Genomic DNA, 18,235 nt, shown 5'->3' with positions numbered 1-18,235 from the left:
GAGAAAAATTAGAAAACTCAATTATGTTGCAAGAAAATTTAAAAATTGCAGTTGCATATAGTTGAAAAACTTTCTTAAAAAGAAATTAGGTTTAGTAAAATGTTAAGTTTTAGTTAAAGATTTTGAGTTTTACAATTTTTCCCCCAATTTTACTTCCCTCCCCCCACCCCCGACACAGAAAGCAATTTACCAGTCTTTACATGGTTTCCTTGTTGTACATTGATCCAAATTGAGTGTGATGAGAGAGAAATCATAAAAAGATAAGTTTTAGAGGAAAAAGTTCTCTTTGGGACATGTTTGAGCTATTATGCGCGCTGTTTGGAGTGCCTAGGAGGTGGGCAATGCATGGGGAGTCTTGGGCCAGTGCATCTGCAAGAGGGGATAAACTGGACAAAGAGTAAAGAGACAAAGCTGGGGGCGGCTCCGTGGCCCCCATCCTGGGTGTCCGGGAGGGCCCGGAGGGGGTCCGCAAGCCCCGATTCGTGGCTGGCCGCGGGCACGCGGGTGACCCTGGGTCAGTCACTGGTTCGCCTCGGTTTCCTGCGGTGGACACCAGAGCTAATTCGTGGCCCTGCTTCCCGGGGGGAGGCCCACGCGCGGGGCCCTCCTCGGCGGGGCACGCACGCGCACACGCGTGGCGGCCCGGCCCGGCCGGCCTGCGCTGCTTTTGTCTTGCACATCACGTCGCCCCGGGGCGGACGGGCCCCCTTCGGCGACTCCCGCGGCTGGTCCCGGCGTCCTTCCTGATCACCCAAGGAATTGATCCCGAGACGGACGGCGGCCGAGGCTCCGGGGCAGTCCCGCCTGGCTCGGGCCCGGCCGCGAGGTGAGCCCGGCCACTCAAGCGCGCGGCCCGGCTGGCGAGGCCGGCCCCGGGGGCCCCGCGGGCGGGGAGGGGCGGCGCGAGGGGGAGGAGCCGCGGCCCCGGGCTCCTCCTCGTGCGGGCCGGGAGGGAGGAGCCGCCGCTTCCCGCCGCGCCTGGGCCGCGCCGCACGCGTCGTCCCGGCCGCGCCGCGTGGAAGGCCCGGCCCGCGGCGGCCACGGCGGCCACGGCGGCCCGCGCCGGCCACGGCGCCCCGCAGCCCGCAGCCCGCGCCGGCCACGGCGCCCCGCAGCCCGCGCCCCGCCGCGGCGCCCGCCATGCCCTGACGTGGGGCCTGTCTCCTCCCTCCGCGCCCGCGCCCGCGCCCCGAGCCGGGCCCAGGGGGCGGGGCCTCGGGCCTCCAGCTGAGCGGTCCGGTCAGACCGCGCCAGTTTGAATGAAGGTTCCACAAGATGGCGGCGGCCGCGGCCGGAGCGCGAGGAGGTGAGGGCTGGAGAGGGACCCTGCCCCCACCCCGCCCCGGCTCCCCTCCCCCTGCCCGCGCCGCGCTCCCCGCGCCACGCGGCCCGCCGGCCCCCCGCGCTCGCGCCGCGGCGCCCCCGGCGCGGGACCCCGGGCGGGAGGCCGGCCCCGCGCGCCGCTCTCCGGGCCCCGGCGCCGGGCCCCGCGCGCTGCCTCCCCTCCCCCGCTCCCCTCCGGCCCGGCCCGGCCCGGCCCCGGCCCCGGCCCCGGCCCCGGCCCCCGCGGGAGCGGCGGGCAGGGGCGGGCAGGGGCGGCGGCGCCCGGCCCGCGCGGGGGGATTAGTGGCTGCTTCATCCGCGGGCGGGAGCCGCTGCGTTTGCTTTGTGGCCCCGCTGGAAGTCGGGGCTCCGTAGCCCCCCCGCGGGTCGGAGCGGGGCGCGGGGGGCCGCGCGGGAGCGGAGGCGGAGCCCCCCGGCGCGGGCGCGGGCGCGCTCCCTGCCCCCGCCCCGCCCCCACCCTCGTGGAGCGGGAGGCGCGCGGGGGGCCCGGGGGCCCGGGGGCCCCGCGGACGGGGCCGGGCCGCGACGGCAGCCTTTGTGCGGGGCCCGTCCCGGGGCCCCCGGCACGCCGCCGGAGGCAAACTTTGCCTGGGAAAGTAGCCTCCGGAGCCCGGGGGCGCCCCGGGCCACGTTTCGAGTTCCCCGATCGCGCCTGCCCGCGGGCCCCCCCGGGCCCCGAGCGGGGACCCCGCCGCGCGGTGCCAGCACCCTACCCCCCGGGACTGTGGGAGACACCTGCCGGCCGCGGGCGCGGGGCGCCGGAGCCTCTGCTCCCCAGGGCGCCAAGTGCGCGTGGGCTAAAGCCCGGCTCTGTGGGCTGCAGCCCGAATCCTCCCTCTTTCCCCCCATTTTCGCAGAATAGGCGCCTTGCCCGAATTGATGGAGCAAACTGGGAATAGAAGAATTCTGTTATACCAGGTGGTCCCTAGCTCCAAAAGTTGGGGAGGGGGGAGGGGAGAGGGGTCACTATTGAAAGAAATCCTGCGATTTGAATCTTTTTTTCTAATGTGAATAATTCTAACATTTTTAATGTTAAAAAGAAGAGACCCGCTTGAGGACCCAGGTTTGACCTTAATTCTGCCATTTACTGCCCTTATTTGTAACTTGGATAAATCATTTGACCTCTCTTGACCTTAATTTCCTTATTAGGAAAACTAGGAGGTTAGACTAGATGACTTCTCATGTCCTTTCAAAATTTGTAATCCTAATTATAAATTTAGGTTTTAATATATTTGTAATTTTGGTAGAGTGGAATAGATTTATGTAAGTTTCACAGTGGTTGGAACATCTTACAACCCCATTACCTTGACACTTTTAAAAATGGAAAAAATCGGTGTTGCTTCCATGATGGGTATAACTCGTGGGTGTATTTATCGTGTTATTAACACATTGTCATCTTAGACCCTCTCCTACCTCCCAGGTTCTATCCTGTCCAGTCTCTGACACAATATGGCATGATCTCTGGCATGTCACTTAAATTCTTAGGTGCTGGGTGGGGAGGAGGGTACTAAATTTCAGATCTGTATTGGTAGAGAGAGGTTTTCGAGTACAGGAATTTATTTTACCAATGAAATCATTGGGCTGCATTGAATGGTAATATTACAGCATGGGCAAGACAAGTGAAAATTTTAAATCTCATGGACTTTCAAAGTGAGAAAACTATGCCTTACAAACTATATTGTAAGTTGGGGGTGGTGGTGTTGGTTTTCAGTTCTTTTCCTATTTGTGGTTAAAGAAAACAAAGAACTTTTTTAAAAAGCTGTACATTTGGCTTCATTTTAAAATTTCTTAGTGAACTTGTGTATCTTTTTAACATTTCTAAACTGTCTCTAATTGTTGGCTAGGGGGGTCCTGTAAGTTCCATTAGTAAAACAATTGTGTACATAAATGTAATGAACAAGTCAAAAATATTTCTTGTGCTAACTAATAAAATGGGCCCCAAGAATTTTGATGAAGAAAATTTAAATGTTCATTGGATTGATGGGAATTTAAGTAATGGAATGACACTGGTTGTCATCTAATGGAATCAATATTAACTCCAATATTAATCTAAGAAACCTTTAAGATTTCTCCTGAAGAAAGTTCATTGATCTGTATGTGCATGTGATTTTATGTTGTAGTATTTACTGCTAATTGGAGGGTGGGAATGTAAAAAAACTAAAAAGTACATATTCTTAATTTTAGTATTTCATTAGTGAGGAATCGTATTTTCTTATTGTAGCTTGGTGTGTGCCTTGCCTAGCTTCACTTGATACTCTTCAGGAATTATGTAGAAAGGAAAAGCTCACATGTAAATCGATTGGAATCACCAAAAGGAATCTAAATAATTATGAGGTGGAATACTTGTGTGACTACAAGATAGAAAAGGTAAGGCAAATATGTAGTCCTCAATAAAGTCATAATCAGATCTTACTTCAATATTTCATTTTTCATTAAGAGAAACTTTGAAATTTAGAAAAGATATTTTTAAAAAGTTAAAATTCTAGGCTTAGTATTTTACTATTACCAAATAATGTTTGTGATTTTTGAAGCACAAAGTATGCTTCACGATGAAAACTATTTTAAGGTGATTATAGAACACTACAGCTATTTCTTGACCATCTCTGTTTTATCCACAACAAATGTATTCCTAGTCAGCTTCCCCATAAACTATTATATAAAGTACTTTAGGTTCGCCTTTCCTAACTGACAGTTGGTATGTACCTGAAAATTCAAATTAATACTCATTTCTGAGCAACAGTTCTGTATTACCAACTCATCCTACCAGACACTGCTACATGAATGTTCTGTTGCCTCAAACTTAAGATATTAGTACCAGAGTCAAGGATTCAGACCTTGACTTGAGTGATTGTAATGACTATCTTTATGACTTTGGGTAAGTAGCTTTAACCTCTGTGAGCCTCAGTTTCCACATCTGTAAAGTGAAGGGATTAATCTTTATTTCTAAGGTCCCAGTCTAGATTATATGATTTCATATTTAATAGAAAATTCATAATTATAGGATCTCTCCTCCCACAAACATGCCCAACAAGTCTTAACACCTAGATTGCAACTTTCCATTGGTAGGGAATCTAGTAATCTACTAAAGCATCTTATTCCACTTTTGGACAGCTTTAATTGTTAGGAATTTTTCCTTACATAAGATTTGAATATACATCTCTGTAACTTTTGCTCATTTTTCTTAATTCAAATGCCTGGCCATGTGACTGTCATGTCCCTCTAAGTCCTCTCTTCTCTGTGATTAAACATTCCTAGTTCCTTTAATCAGTCTTTTCTAAAAGGTGGTACCCAGAATTTAATATGATATCCCATATGTAGTCTATGCAGAGCATCCTCTTTCCCCTTACCTCCCTCTAACTTATCTATATCCATCGGTACTCTGTTGTCTTCCCAGATTAAACGTCAAACTTCTTTGCTTTTTGTTCCATTAATGGTCAATTAACAAAACCCTCTGCTTTTTCCCGAATGTATCTTATATTTCTCCCTTTTCTATTCCCACTGTCACTGCTCTACTCAGAATCTTCTTCACTTCACAAGAAGATACACCACAATAATCTCTCAGTTCTTTCCTCCTCTGTCCATCACACTTCAATTTCATCATGACTTTGCTGCTCAAAAACCTTTCTTATGACTTTCCATTTGCTTAAAGGACAAAAGTCTTCTGCCTCAGCATCAAGGAGTCTCCTTGATTTGTCCTTATTATACCTCTCTCCTTTAGCATACCCCTGCTTCAATGCCACATTATGATGTGGAAGTCACTCTGGATTCTCAAAGATTTTTCTAGCAGTGCAAACTTGAGTAGATTCTACCAAACCTAAAAAACACTGAATAAAATTCCAGAAACAAGACCCTATTTATTGTCAGAGGAATACTTGAGCTAAGAAGTATAGATATTCCTTGCCACTAGGTTGCATTTTAGGTTATCCTTTTGTTAGAATTGGCCACGAATCATATAAAAATGAAATGTAAACTTCAGTCTTTCTTGAAAAGTGATAGTATAGAAAAGAGGGTTCTCTAAGAATTGACACTTTTAGATCCTATACAAACATAAATTTAGCCATTGGTAACTCTTAATGTGGAATCCTTGCCTGACTTCCAATGAATTGATATATAACACTGGAGAAACTAAGTCACTTTCATTTAACATTCATGCTGTAAACTAAACTAGAAAGCAAATTGCAGCTAAATGGAAGAGTGGTTCACAGGTTCCACTCTGAAGAGTAAATAAATAAATTGATAGTTACTTTGATAGTTCAAACAAAGACATAGTATAATGACCTTGCCTTTACAGTATTCATGTGATGAGCACAAGCAGGGTCACCATCAGGAAGGTAGTGGCAGCTTCTGTGCTCCAATATTGGTTAAAAAGGATGAGAGAGTAGAAGAATTAAATAAACTTGACAAAATCCTCTAAACAAGTCATCATATATACCTTGATACACATTGATTTTAGTGGGAATGTGGGCATAGGGGAGCACAGTAAAAATACTGAAAAATATGGTTTGGAGAATTAAGAATTTAGTTCCAAAGTATCTAAATTACTTGAGTGATTCATGTCTGTATATCATGAATACTTTGATCAAGGAGAGTCATAATTCAGGATATAAAGAATAGTAAATTATCACCAAAAATGGACTTAACTGTTAATGGGAAATGACTGGTATGGGTGTGTATTCAGAGCAAAGGTCAAAATTACCATCAAGTTAGAAGAAAGAAAAGAAAATGAGACCATGAGTAGTAATTACAGCAACCCTCATATGAAATATTTTAAGCAAACTGTTAACTGAAGAATGAGAACTAAATTAAAGATATTGACTGATTACAGAACTTTCTTATTGTAAGAGTTGCCTCAAGAGTTCATAAAAGCCCTGAAATCAGTTTACTGAAAACATTTATGCTTCTTGCAGCGCATCACCAGGCTAACTTGGAAAGCATTAAAGAGGAAGCTTAGGAAGAATATCATTTCACAAGACAATGAGTGGAGAAGAAATAAGCATGCAGAAAAACTCAGTGTAAGATATAATTCAAATCGATCATTCCAAGAACAATGATAGATAAAACTGTAGTGAAGAACATAAATGGAATGGAAATCTATAGTTAAGAAGTCTAGGATTGAGGCTCTCACAAAAAAAGTCCCTCTTATTTCAGGACTCAGTCTATCTAGTACAAAACCACTACCAGTGCACCAAGCACTGTCACTTTTTTGGTACACAAGCATTCTCCCCTCCCTTTTCCACATTGAGCAATTCATTTTTCTGACTTGTCCACTCCTGAACAGTGATATTCACTGAGTAAATCTACCTCTTCCAAATTTGCAAAAAGGCAAATTTAAACTTGAGTCAAATTCCTAACAATCAAAAAACTATGCAAAGATGGAATAGGAAGTAATGGGTTCCCTCCTCTAGAGGCATTTTAGTCTCTAAAGTATGTTATGAAGGAGATTCTTATTTAGGTATGGTATGGAATAGATATCCTCTCCAGCTATAGGATTCTGTAAATCACACATTCAGTGATTTTTGTCACCACCTATGTCACTCAAGGATAGATTTTGTCCCTTCCTAAATGGCTTAGGAGATAACTAGTTTTTTGGCAGCTGTCCTCATGACCTCCTGTATACGGCTATTTGCTTTTTGCTGACATTCTCAAGACTTTGCCATCTTGGATACAAACAAGAAATTGAAATGATTCCTGGCCTCAAAGTGATTATATTCTATCCACAGAAACAATATATACCCATATAAATATGTATAAAACCTATACAAAATAAATACAAGATAATTTGGGGGACATGCAAAGAAGCTGGTGGGAAGGGGAGGTGCCAATTAAATTTTCTTGTAGGATTAGTTTGAGCTCAGGTTTGAAGAAAACATTGTATATGAGGTTAGAAACAATAAATTCACTGGTTTCTTGCAGAGGTGTCAGATCTTCTTTTGGGAATTTCTATCTTTGACAGCTGTGTAAAGTATAGGTGGGGGGGGTGGAACCAGGGAGAACAAGTATCATAGAAATATTATTGAATATGAAACAGGAAAAAAAAGTGTCTTCTAGGGGCGGCTAGGTGGCAGAGTGGATAAAACACCAGCCTTGGAGTCAGGAGTACCTGGGTCCAAATCTGGTCTCAGACACTTAATAATTACCTGGCTGTGTGGCCTTGGACAAGCCACTTAACCCCATTTGCCTTGCAAAAACCAAAAAAAAAAGTGTCCACTAGTATCATGGAAGCTGCCTCAGGCAAAATCCAAACAAAAGACATTCTTTATTTGTGGTTGCCTCTGTTGATTACATACATCAAGCCTCTCAGAATGCCACACTGGCCTTCCTGAGTGAGATTATTTTTATTTCCTTGTCACAGGTATTAAGTGCAAAGAACTAAGGTAGGTGTTAAAAAAGCAAAGCATAGTCTCAACTACATAAGGAAAACCAATTTAATTAATATTTATTGTCAGATTACATCATGTAGTTAAATGAATAACCCATTGCATTTTAGTCCATCAAAATCTGAATCTTAGACAAATATTTCAGATACATAGACCTGGAGCCAGAATTTAAATTTCTCCCAATGAGACTGTATAGTGGTGAATCATACATAACTTTAGGAGAATCAAAATCAAAGATGAGCCACACAGCAAGCAAAAGACACAGATAATAGACCACAGCATATATTACCAACAGTGTTATTCATGAAAAAACAGTTATAAAAGATATTTTAGTGCATGCAAGACTAGAAAAGGAGATAGGTTAATTGGTGAATGAGATCTTAGATTTTGTACTGATAAATGAAATGCAAAATAGTAAAAGACTTAGAGAAAAATCTTTAGTACCTTGACTGCATCCTGTCTCTCCACACTTCAAGGATTTATATAGAGATTATCTAATTTCTAGAAGGAACCTTAGAAACTCTTCACTCTAATCCTATCATTTTACAAAGAAGGAAACTGAGACACAGTTGATTTATACAGTCACAGAGTTAGCTGGAATTATCAGTTCCAATTCTTTTTAAAAAACTAAATGCCTACTATTTTTCAAGATGGTTTGTGTTAGAGATAAAAAGACAAAAATGACATAGTCTGTAGGGAATACACAAAGCTCAACAAGGATAAAATGGTATGAATAAGTTGAAAGTTGCAGGTGTGGAAAGAGTTCCCATATTGAAAATATCACAGATTCATGAAGTATCTGTAACCCCTAACTCTACTAGTCCCTACTATAAATCTGTTTTTTCTACTTGGGGTCATTTTCTCCCTATTACTGCAGCATACCATGTAAGAAATCTACATTTATCCTTCATTTATTGCATTCCTATAGTATAAGATTATCCTGACACTTATTTGATACTTTATCATTCATTATTGTTTTACTTAACTATTATGTTGTTTTACCTCATTCTTCTAACATCTCACTTGTCAGATTTTTGAAAACAGTTATGGATTTTCCCCTACTTCCCACCCATCCTTTTTAACAGGCTAAATAACACTTCTTTCAACTGGTCCTCATTTAGCATGAATTGAGTCCCTTCACACCTCATTGCCCTCCAAAAGTTGTCCAGCTTGTCAATGTCCTTTGTAAAATGTTGGTATCCAGATGTCTGACCCAAAGTATGATATACAAGAAAGTACCTCTCTGTTGGACACTATACCTGTCTTGGGTCAAAGATTGTGTTACTCTTGTATGCCCCCCTCAATACAGAGTTCAACTATCTACTGAAGACTCAGTATGTATGTTACCAGTTTTGGAATAATTAAGTACAGCAAAGTCCTTCACACTTAAGCTGTACTATCATTCCAATGATTTGGATGGTGGTTTTTTGGCAGTTCCTCAGTGCATTATTGTGATCATCAATTATCATTTTACTGTCTACTGTCATTTACTATTATTAATCAAAGTATCATCCAGACTAAACCATAAGTCATGGGATCATTGAGAACTGCCCTTAAAATTCCTAGCTAAATACCAAATGGTAAAACATCTCCCTCCTGAATAGAAATTGAATAAAGATGCCAGTTTCTCAAGTTTCCATGTGAAGAAGTCTTAGCATCGGACCAGTAAGGCTGAACTTATCTGGTGCATGCTTCTTTTCTTTTTTCATTTCTTTGAATTTTTTTTGAAACAAATATACTTTTGGTTTTTTGTTGACATGGTCTTTTATATTCATATTCTTTGTAAACTGTATAACAATGCTTTTGAAATATTAACCTATTTATGTTATTAAAAATTCAACATTAAGTTTGAAAATATGAGAATTTTCACCTTTTGTATAAGTCTTTAGACTGATGTCAAAACAATGATAATGAGTATTTATTTTCTTTTTTAGAATATTTAATTCAAATGAGTATATTGATATCTCCCTTGATAGGGAAGGGATTTTGTCTTGTTCATCTTTTATATTTTAATCCTCCACCCCCCAAAAAAAATCTTCCCCAGAAACATTTCACTGTTTGTTGAATTAAATTGAAATATTACAGCTTAATGTACACCTTCTTTTGTATTTTAAGGATATGGAATATTACCTTGTAAAATGGAAAGGATGGCCAGAAACCACAAATACTTGGGAGCCTTCAAGAAATCTCAAATGTCCATTACTTCTTGAACAGTTTTACAATGACCAGCATGATTATTTGACTCAGCTAAAGCAAGGCAAAGCATTAATGTTGAAAAATGATATCAAAAATTTGAAGCCTGCCATTTCTGAGTATGTTGTAAAGAAGGCTAAACAAAGGGTAGCTCTGCAGAGATGGCAAGAAGAGCTTAACAGAAAAAAGAACCATAAAGGAATGATTTTTGTTGAAAATACTGTTGATCTGGAAGGTCCACCTTTAGACTTTTACTACATTAATGAATACAAACCTGCTTCTGGAATCAATTTAACAAATGAAGCCATAGTTGGTTGTATGTGCACAGATTGCTTCTTTGAGAAATGCTGCCCTGCAGAAGCTGGAGTTCATTTGGCTTACAATAAAAAAAAACAGATAAAAATCCAGCCTGGCACTCCCATCTACGAGTGCAACTCCCGGTGTAAATGTGGGCCTGATTGCCCTAATAGGATTGTTCAGAAAGGTACACCGTATTCACTTTGCATCTTTAGAACTAGTAATGGCCGTGGCTGGGGAGTGAAAACTCTTGTGAAAATTAAAAGAATGAGTTTTGTCATGGAGTATGTTGGAGAGGTACGTTCAACTACTTAGACTGTAATGAATAATATGTATACAAGATTGTGATGTTTAGGGGGCAAGAGGTTTTTGCACCAGGAGTGCCATGGTGATTTTAGCTACATATATATATATATTTTTTTTTTTAATTTTCTGATAAATTTCCTGCCTCTTTGTGGCATAGAGGAAACCCTAACCTTATTTGTACCAGTGGGACACAAGTTTAGCAAATTGTACTAAGCTGGGAAGCTTCAAGTGTGGGCCCAGTAATGGACAGATATTGCTATTAGAGAACCAGTATAAGGCTGGCTGCCTGATAATGAATTTTTCAGCTACAGCAGCTCTTGAAAGGTCCAGTCATTAAGTTGTAAAGGGATTGCCTTCTCCATTAGTGGAGGGAAGTGCCACATCAGTGAAATTATAGATTTGTATTGGAGTAGATATATGCTTAAACAAAATGACTCCTGCAAATGACTATTTGACAACTAGAAGTGATGCTATTTTAAATCCTAATAAATATCCATCAATGCTACCAACTTACTATGAAACAATGACCTTAAAGGATGATGGTGGAAGTCTAGAACTTGGGTTCCCATAGCTCACTTAGAATTGCCACCATTCTCTATGACATGCAAAGAATCAAATTGCATTGCTATGTTAATAAATCATGGCTATAGAAATATTTGGTTATGGTTGCACACCTGATTATGTTTAATCTTATATCAATTTTAGAGTTGTTCTTGGTGATAAGTAGATTTAATATTTGTCTTCCAAAAGCAATGAAACTAATTTCACTCTGATCTGAGTTTTTGTGGACTGCCCCATGTCAATTTTAAATTTACTTTTCAGTATACTTGAACTTTTGAGATCTTACTTTTTGCTATTTTTATTTACTAGACCTTTTTTTAGAAATTTTTGGTTTATAGTTAATTGGGTAATTAAATAAAAAGGTAGATTATAGAAAATCTTTTTGCTTTTCAGTCAAATCTTTGTAAAAATCTAAAAAATTGAATTTTATTAATATTACTGCAAATTGAACTTAAATAATTTATATTCTTAGTTTCAAAGGTTATTTTGGGGGGGAGCATTTTGGGTAAATAAGAGGCTTCAATGGGCTTTCTATTTGGCCTTTAGCTATTTATTTAGCCTGTTTGCAGGAAAGAATAGCTGGGTAAAATTACACAGTAAATAGAAGTTATTATAAAAGCCCTTTTTCCTATCTCCTAGATTTCTCTATTCCCACCTGTCTTGTTTCAGAAAGAATTTCTTTTAGATGATTGGCAATCACTGTGACTCTTCAGAGTAGCTACAATATTTTTAGGTCAAAACTAAATTTTGTTGGTATATTCTTAGTATTAATAGCTCATTTTCTTGGTTTCAGTGGTAAGATTATCTCTGATTTTTTTTTTACAATTATTTTGCAAAATTGTGGGTTACTTTTTAGTTCATAATAGTTATATATTAGTTTTTCTTTTTAGGTTATCACAAGTGAAGAAGCTGAGAGACGGGGACAGCTCTATGATAATAAAGGAATCACATACCTCTTTGATCTGGACTATGAATCTGATGAATTCACAGTGGATGCAGCTCGATATGGAAATGTGTCTCATTTTGTGAATCATAGTGTAAGAAGTATCATTTCAAGCATAAACAGGACTTTTTAAAATTAAGAGGGCCAAGAATTTCACCTTGTTACTTTAAAAATCTTAATTTTTCATTGTCTACTACCAAGTATCAATTTGATTTAAAACTACCCAGTCCCTAAGAATGAGGTGTCATTCATAGTGCTTTGTATTTCCAGAGTTTTTTTTTTAACATTTTTACATTTTCCACATAGCATCTTTGTTAAGGTACTGTTGTTGTTTTAAACAGAAAGACAGCAGTGAGGCTACAAACTTGGGAAAAATATACCAAATTATTTCAGGTATAATTGATTTATAAAAAAGTTGGAAATTCTTCCAAATCCACTACTTCACCTATTTTTTTTGATGAATTTGAGATCCATCAAATTAAACACTAACATAACCAATATCTGGCAAAGTACTGTGATACTATCTCATTTTGTTGTGAGGAACCATGTTCTGAAAGATTATGTCAGCATATGAGATCTGACGTTCTCTACAAAGTTGGAAAGGTTTCAGGCAGGGGACTGGATGTTGGTCAATAGATGATTAATTTGAATTTATTTGGTTATAGCAATTCATCAAGACCAAAGGGTATAGAGATTTCAATATGTATTAGTGGTGAGTGTACTTTCACTGATGAAATCAGGAATCTTTTAGAAGTTCCAAAACAGGAATGTATAAAATTCTAATTTTGCTTGCTACACAAATCATGGGCTTAACCTAAACCCTCTCCCATATAACTTATAAATTAAGTATGGGGAAGGCAATGGGTTCCTAAGCTTTTTCTTTGACCACTGAGACAGCCTGGAACTTTAAATTTACGTTTAACTTAATCCTTTATCCACATAAAAAGCAATTAAATATTAAAAGGAATTTAAAAATAAAGTCCTGGGAAGTTAGAGAATTTATGTGGCACTCAAAATGACTTAAGTATGCTTCTACATAATAACAGCAACTATTAAATAATTCTAATGTTCCTTTTTTAGTGTGACCCAAATCTTCAGGTGTTCAATGTTTTCATTGATAACCTTGATACACGTCTTCCTCGAATAGCACTGTTTTCCACAAGAACGATATATCCTGGAGAAGAGCTTACTTTTGATTATCAAATGAAAGGTATGCCGATTGTATTATGGAAGTGAATTTATGTTAACAATTGTGGGTATAGAATAGAATCAGACTTAGAAAGGACCTTTATACTGTATAGTTCTACCCCATCTCTTTGCAGCTGAAGAAACATATCTTAAATTAATTTATCCATGGTCATGCAGGTAGTAAGTCTTGGTGCAGGACTAGAATACAGGATTCTAGACTCAGTTTGGTATTCTTTCCATTATACCATATACAGCTGCTCAGGATATTACCTCTAAAGATGTTTTGTTGTGTTTAAACAAAACACTTGCAATAAGGAAACTTTATTCCTTCTCTAATATCTTATTATACAGAATATTATTTAGCTTTTTAAAAAAATATAAAATCTTTTAAAGACTAAAAATAAACCACATGAAAACTTAGCTCATATTTGTATTATGATGGCCAGTTCTATTTTTGTTGATGTAATTTTAATTAAATACTTATGCAGCTACATATAGTTATTTTTAATATTTTTCTTTAGAATGAGCTTCCCAACAGTTTATGTACAGTTTAACCCTTGTTCTGTGCCCTCATATAAGATTGTACATTAAATGAATTTGGTAATGGGCAGCTAGATTACATAGTGGAAAGAGCACCAGCCTTGGATGGAGTCAGGAGGACCTGAGTTTAAGTTTGACCTCAGACACTTGCTACTTAGTAGTTGTGGAACCTTGGGCAAGTCACTTAACCCCATTGACTCCTCCCCTCCAAAAATACACGAAAAATGAATATTGTATAATTTAGGTATTTTCCCAGTGATTCCCATTATCCTATAGGTCCATTTATAATGAAAAAAAAAATTGATTCTGTACTCTGAAATCAAATTCTTCCTTTTTTATATAAGTACATGATTCTTAAGAGAAGAACATCTACTATGTTGTCCCAAGAATGGTTTTTAATGGTCATTTGGCTGTTCACAAGTGCTTCTGATCTTTAGTTAGTTTATGTAAAAAGGATAATCAGTCTCTTTAATTTAGGTACTAACTAAATATTCAAAATGTAGACTAACTATTAACTATTAATAATAAAGAATGCAGTATTATAATTACCAACTCTTTTTTTCTGTTCTTTTTTTTTCCCTCACATATTCAGGTTCTGGAGATATATCTTCAGAGTCTATTGACCTCAGCCCAGCCAAAAAGAGAGTCAGAACTGTGTGCAAGTGTGAATCTTTGTCTTGCAGAGGTTACCTCAACTAAATTTTCAGGATATAGGTCTAAAGATAAATGTCATGGTTCTTTTTGTTTGTTTTTTTTACTTCAATCCCACCTTAGAAAATGAATTTTTTTTTATATTTAAGTATTGGATATTTTTATATGTGCTAAATCAAGGTTGTTATGCCTCGTGTTTTCTTAATTTACAATTCATTTTCAAAACCACATTAGCCAAAGACCTTACTGATGCTCATTAATGTGAAAGGGTAAACACAGGGTCACAAGAAGAGATCTTACACAGACTAGTCAAAAGTATCAGTGCTTAGTAGTTGGATGTCATGCCCATTAGGAAAACAAAACTACTTATGGATTATTAATTCAACAAACATTTATTAAGCACTAACTGTGCAAAGCACTATGCTAAGCACTGGGACAAAAATAAAGAGTTTAGAGAAGATATCATCCCTGCCCTCATGGAGCTTACATACTTAAGTTTAGTTATGGAAATGCTGCTTTTGAATGTGTAAGTGTTATCAGTTTAGGACTAACATTCAATTTGTTGAGAAATCTTAAATGTAGTTACTTTATTTAATTTGGACAATGTAAAAAAAGTTCTATTTTTGTTAATGTAATTTATATGACATCCTTATTCACCTGTTTAACAGTCATACATACTGTGTATGTACTTATTGAAAATAGGTGATCTCAAATTTTATACTCTTTTCTAATTTTTATTAAAACAAATTGACAAGTTACTGATCCTAATGTTTGCTAAGGTGTAAAATTAAATGCAAAACAATAGAATTTAAATATCTTGATTTCATACTTTAGAGAAATTTGTAGCATATAAGGTATATTTTTTCTGCTTTTACTAGTAGTTCTTGAACCTTTTTTTTTCCATATAGAACAATGATCTTTTAAAAAAGTACCGAATGACTGGCCATCATAATTATTTGGAGGGGGGGGGGGGGGCTTTAGGAACTGAAGGGAAAGTTTCTATCAGCTAATATAGTAGCATCAAAGCCGTTCGCAGCACTCCTCAGAAGAGTATCCTGAAAACCCCCCTCATAACTCCACTGAAAATTGCAAGATCCTGTTTGAGAACTACTGATCTGTATACCATAACCAGATGTTCCCCAAAGTATTTTGTGTATTCCCATATTTGCTAATGTTTCATAATAAGCAAAATTTTCTAATACATTAGTATTACATCTTTATTCAAACAAGTTTTAATGTACATTTCTTTGTTAAACCTATAGTATTTTTATATTTTCTGCAGGCTATTCTTTAAAAAGTGATATATATATATATTTTAGATTGACATTCTGTACATGAATATGTTGAAAAATGTGATTCTGAAAGCTAACTTTGACTTGTCCAAGAATAGTTTACTATAATATTCCTGAATTATGGGGCTGTAAAGATAAATATAGAACAGTTTTATTACATAGGAACACCTAAAAAATTGAATAATTTTTCAACTGCATATTTCAGGTTCTGAGATTGACTGGTTTTGAATTCTAATTATGATGTTCAACATGGAGACAAATAGTGCAAAACAAATTCAGCTTGCTGCATTTCTAGCCAGTTCTGCCCAAGCCTCATCCTTGACTTGCCTGGGATAAAAATGAAGTAACACAGAAAACAGCAAGTTATATACATTTACCCACCATATGACACAAACTCTAGGGGAAAATATGCTATTCATTTGTGAAAACACTTTGTTAAAAAAAAAAAGAGTGTGGTCAACCGTACAGCCAAACAATTGTTGCGTTAAAAAAAAATTTCATTATAGTATAGGTTATTTATGTTTATGGACTTGGAACCAGAGTTAAAACATTTACAAAATGGCTAACTGGAAAGGACTTTTGTGTCTGCTTACAAATAATTTATGTGTCATTAGTCAATAGCAGCAATATTGACTTTACTGATTTAGCTATATACTTTGGTTGCTATTTATTGGCCAAATCCTGAGGGAATGAAAGGACTATATTCTTTTCCTTTTAAAGATGTAATTTTTTTAATAATTGTTCATGCATTTTTACTTTTAAAAATGTTCAATAGTTTATAAGATCTTGCTTCTTTATTTTAAAAACAAAATGTGGATAAATTGGGTTAAAAGTGACATGAAGTCAGCAGACCTTTGTGATTAGAAATATCTGAGCCTCCATTATACCATTTTCAAGACCAGAATTTATTATGCAGTCAAACAAATGTAGCAACACTGTTTAGACAAAATAACTGTGGCTTCTTGCCATTTTAAGTAGTGATTTGTACTTATCATTTAGCTAGCCACCATATAATTGGCAGTTAACCTAAATTTCATTGGCTTAATTTTGATGACTATCTTTAAAGGTTAGGAATTTGATATTTTTCAAATATAAGTGATTTTCAAATGTAAGAATTTGATCAAGTTTAAATTAAACTAATGTACAGGTTATACTAACTCCATTGTTTTCAGTGTATGTAATTGGAACTGTGTCAGAAATACACAGTTGGTAATCTCAGGAATGGTTTTGTTTTTAATAGATATGCACATTTTAGTTTGTATTTAGTGATTCTTAAAAGCATTTTCCCATAGTTTTAACAAAATAAATTTAGTTTGGATTCTCATGTTGTTCAGTACATCTCTATCATAAAATATCATTGTTTCTGTTAATCTTTTTATTTTAGTGATCTCCAAGTCAGGTAGAAAAGCACTAACATATTTCTGACCATACTGAGACTAGATTTATAAATGTAGCTGATTTACCAGGGACTTAAGGTCTTGGTTTCATTTTTAAAAGCAAGCCATAATATCTTTGTTTAATTTCACATTTATTTTATTGCTATTTTAAAGACTTGGGTCATGGGATTAAGGATTTTAGGATTATGAATTTAAGAAAGGGATCTTAGAAGTTACCTAATACAGCCCCTCATTTTACAGATTAAGAAACTGAAGCATGCAAAGATTGAAGGCTAGGATTTGAACCAGGTTCTCTGATTAAGAATCCCAATTGTGTTACCCAACAAAGTGATCATTCAGCCTTTGCTCCTATAAAGGGAACCCCACTGTCTTCTGAGAGAGCTCACTGCAAAATACTCTAGTAAATTTTTCTTTAAATCAGACTGAAATTTGTCTCTTTTTAACTTACTCTGTACTACTCTGAGTTCTTCCTGGTAGGACCCTACTATTCCTATGGCATTAAACTTAAGGCCTTTTTCCCCATCTTGGCTGCCTCCCCTGGAAATTTCAGATCCTTGGTGCAATATAAAATTTTACTAACTTTCTATTAATTTTACTAGACTACATAAATTTTAATTCATGATACAATTTATACACATGAAACAGACAGAATAAGGTATCATTTGATTAAAATTCTAAACTGAATGCTAATTTCCCAAAATAATTCAAGTAGATTTAGAGAAGTTAAATCCCAAATTTTGTAATCTGATTCAGTAAAACTAAGTTCTAAAAAATAGATATTTAGAAGCTATTATTTTTCAAAATAGGATCACCTATAGAAAAACCTTTTATTTCTCTAAAGCAAAAAAAGATAGCAAAAAATATAATCTTTATAATTGAATAGAATGGTTAGGATAGATAGTGTGTATATAGACCTGAGTTCAGACTCATTGGATTTCTAGTATATGGTTACAGTGAATTTTACTAGATAGATATACTGGATGTATAAACTATGGTACTTAATTGACCTGTGATCTCCTAGATGTAAGTACTCTCCATCCTCTTTCATCCTCTACAACTCTTAGCCTCTTTCATTAAGAGGTTCATCAAATGTGTGAAGGACCTGCTTCTAAATTATGTATTCTAACATTAGATTAGTACCAGATT

The 18,235-nt window shown here is 38.0% G+C and overlaps 1 protein-coding gene across 3 annotated transcripts; it reads left to right on the top strand.

Moving 5' to 3' along the window:
• Window positions 1-1,196: 1,196 nt before the first annotated feature.
• Window positions 1,197-17,028, top strand: SUV39H2 (SUV39H2 histone lysine methyltransferase). Of its 3 annotated transcripts, XM_074194072.1 has the most exons (7): window positions 1,197-1,306; window positions 3,566-3,711; window positions 6,252-6,356; window positions 9,837-10,508; window positions 11,969-12,115; window positions 13,102-13,231; window positions 14,342-17,028. In XM_074194072.1, the coding sequence occupies exons 1-7, from the start codon at window positions 1,276-1,278 to the stop codon at window positions 14,446-14,448; spliced, it is 1,338 nt and encodes a 445-aa protein (XP_074050173.1). In that variant the 5' UTR covers window positions 1,197-1,275; the 3' UTR covers window positions 14,449-17,028. The 3 variants fall into 3 exon arrangements, with proteins under 3 accessions (XP_074050173.1, XP_074050174.1, XP_074050175.1); XM_074194073.1 differs by lacking the exon at window positions 6,252-6,356 and having other exon boundaries at window positions 1,198-1,306; XM_074194074.1 differs by lacking the exons at window positions 3,566-3,711; window positions 6,252-6,356 and having other exon boundaries at window positions 1,233-1,306.
• Window positions 17,029-18,235: the final 1,207 nt, after the last annotated feature.

The sequence above is a fragment of the Macrotis lagotis genome, chromosome 7, assembly GCF_037893015.1.
Source record: "Macrotis lagotis isolate mMagLag1 chromosome 7, bilby.v1.9.chrom.fasta, whole genome shotgun sequence".
Taxonomy (NCBI): Eukaryota; Metazoa; Chordata; class Mammalia; order Peramelemorphia; family Peramelidae; genus Macrotis; species Macrotis lagotis.
The sequence above is the reverse complement of the archived record's forward strand: the minus strand, read 5'-3'. Positions and strand labels throughout refer to the sequence as shown.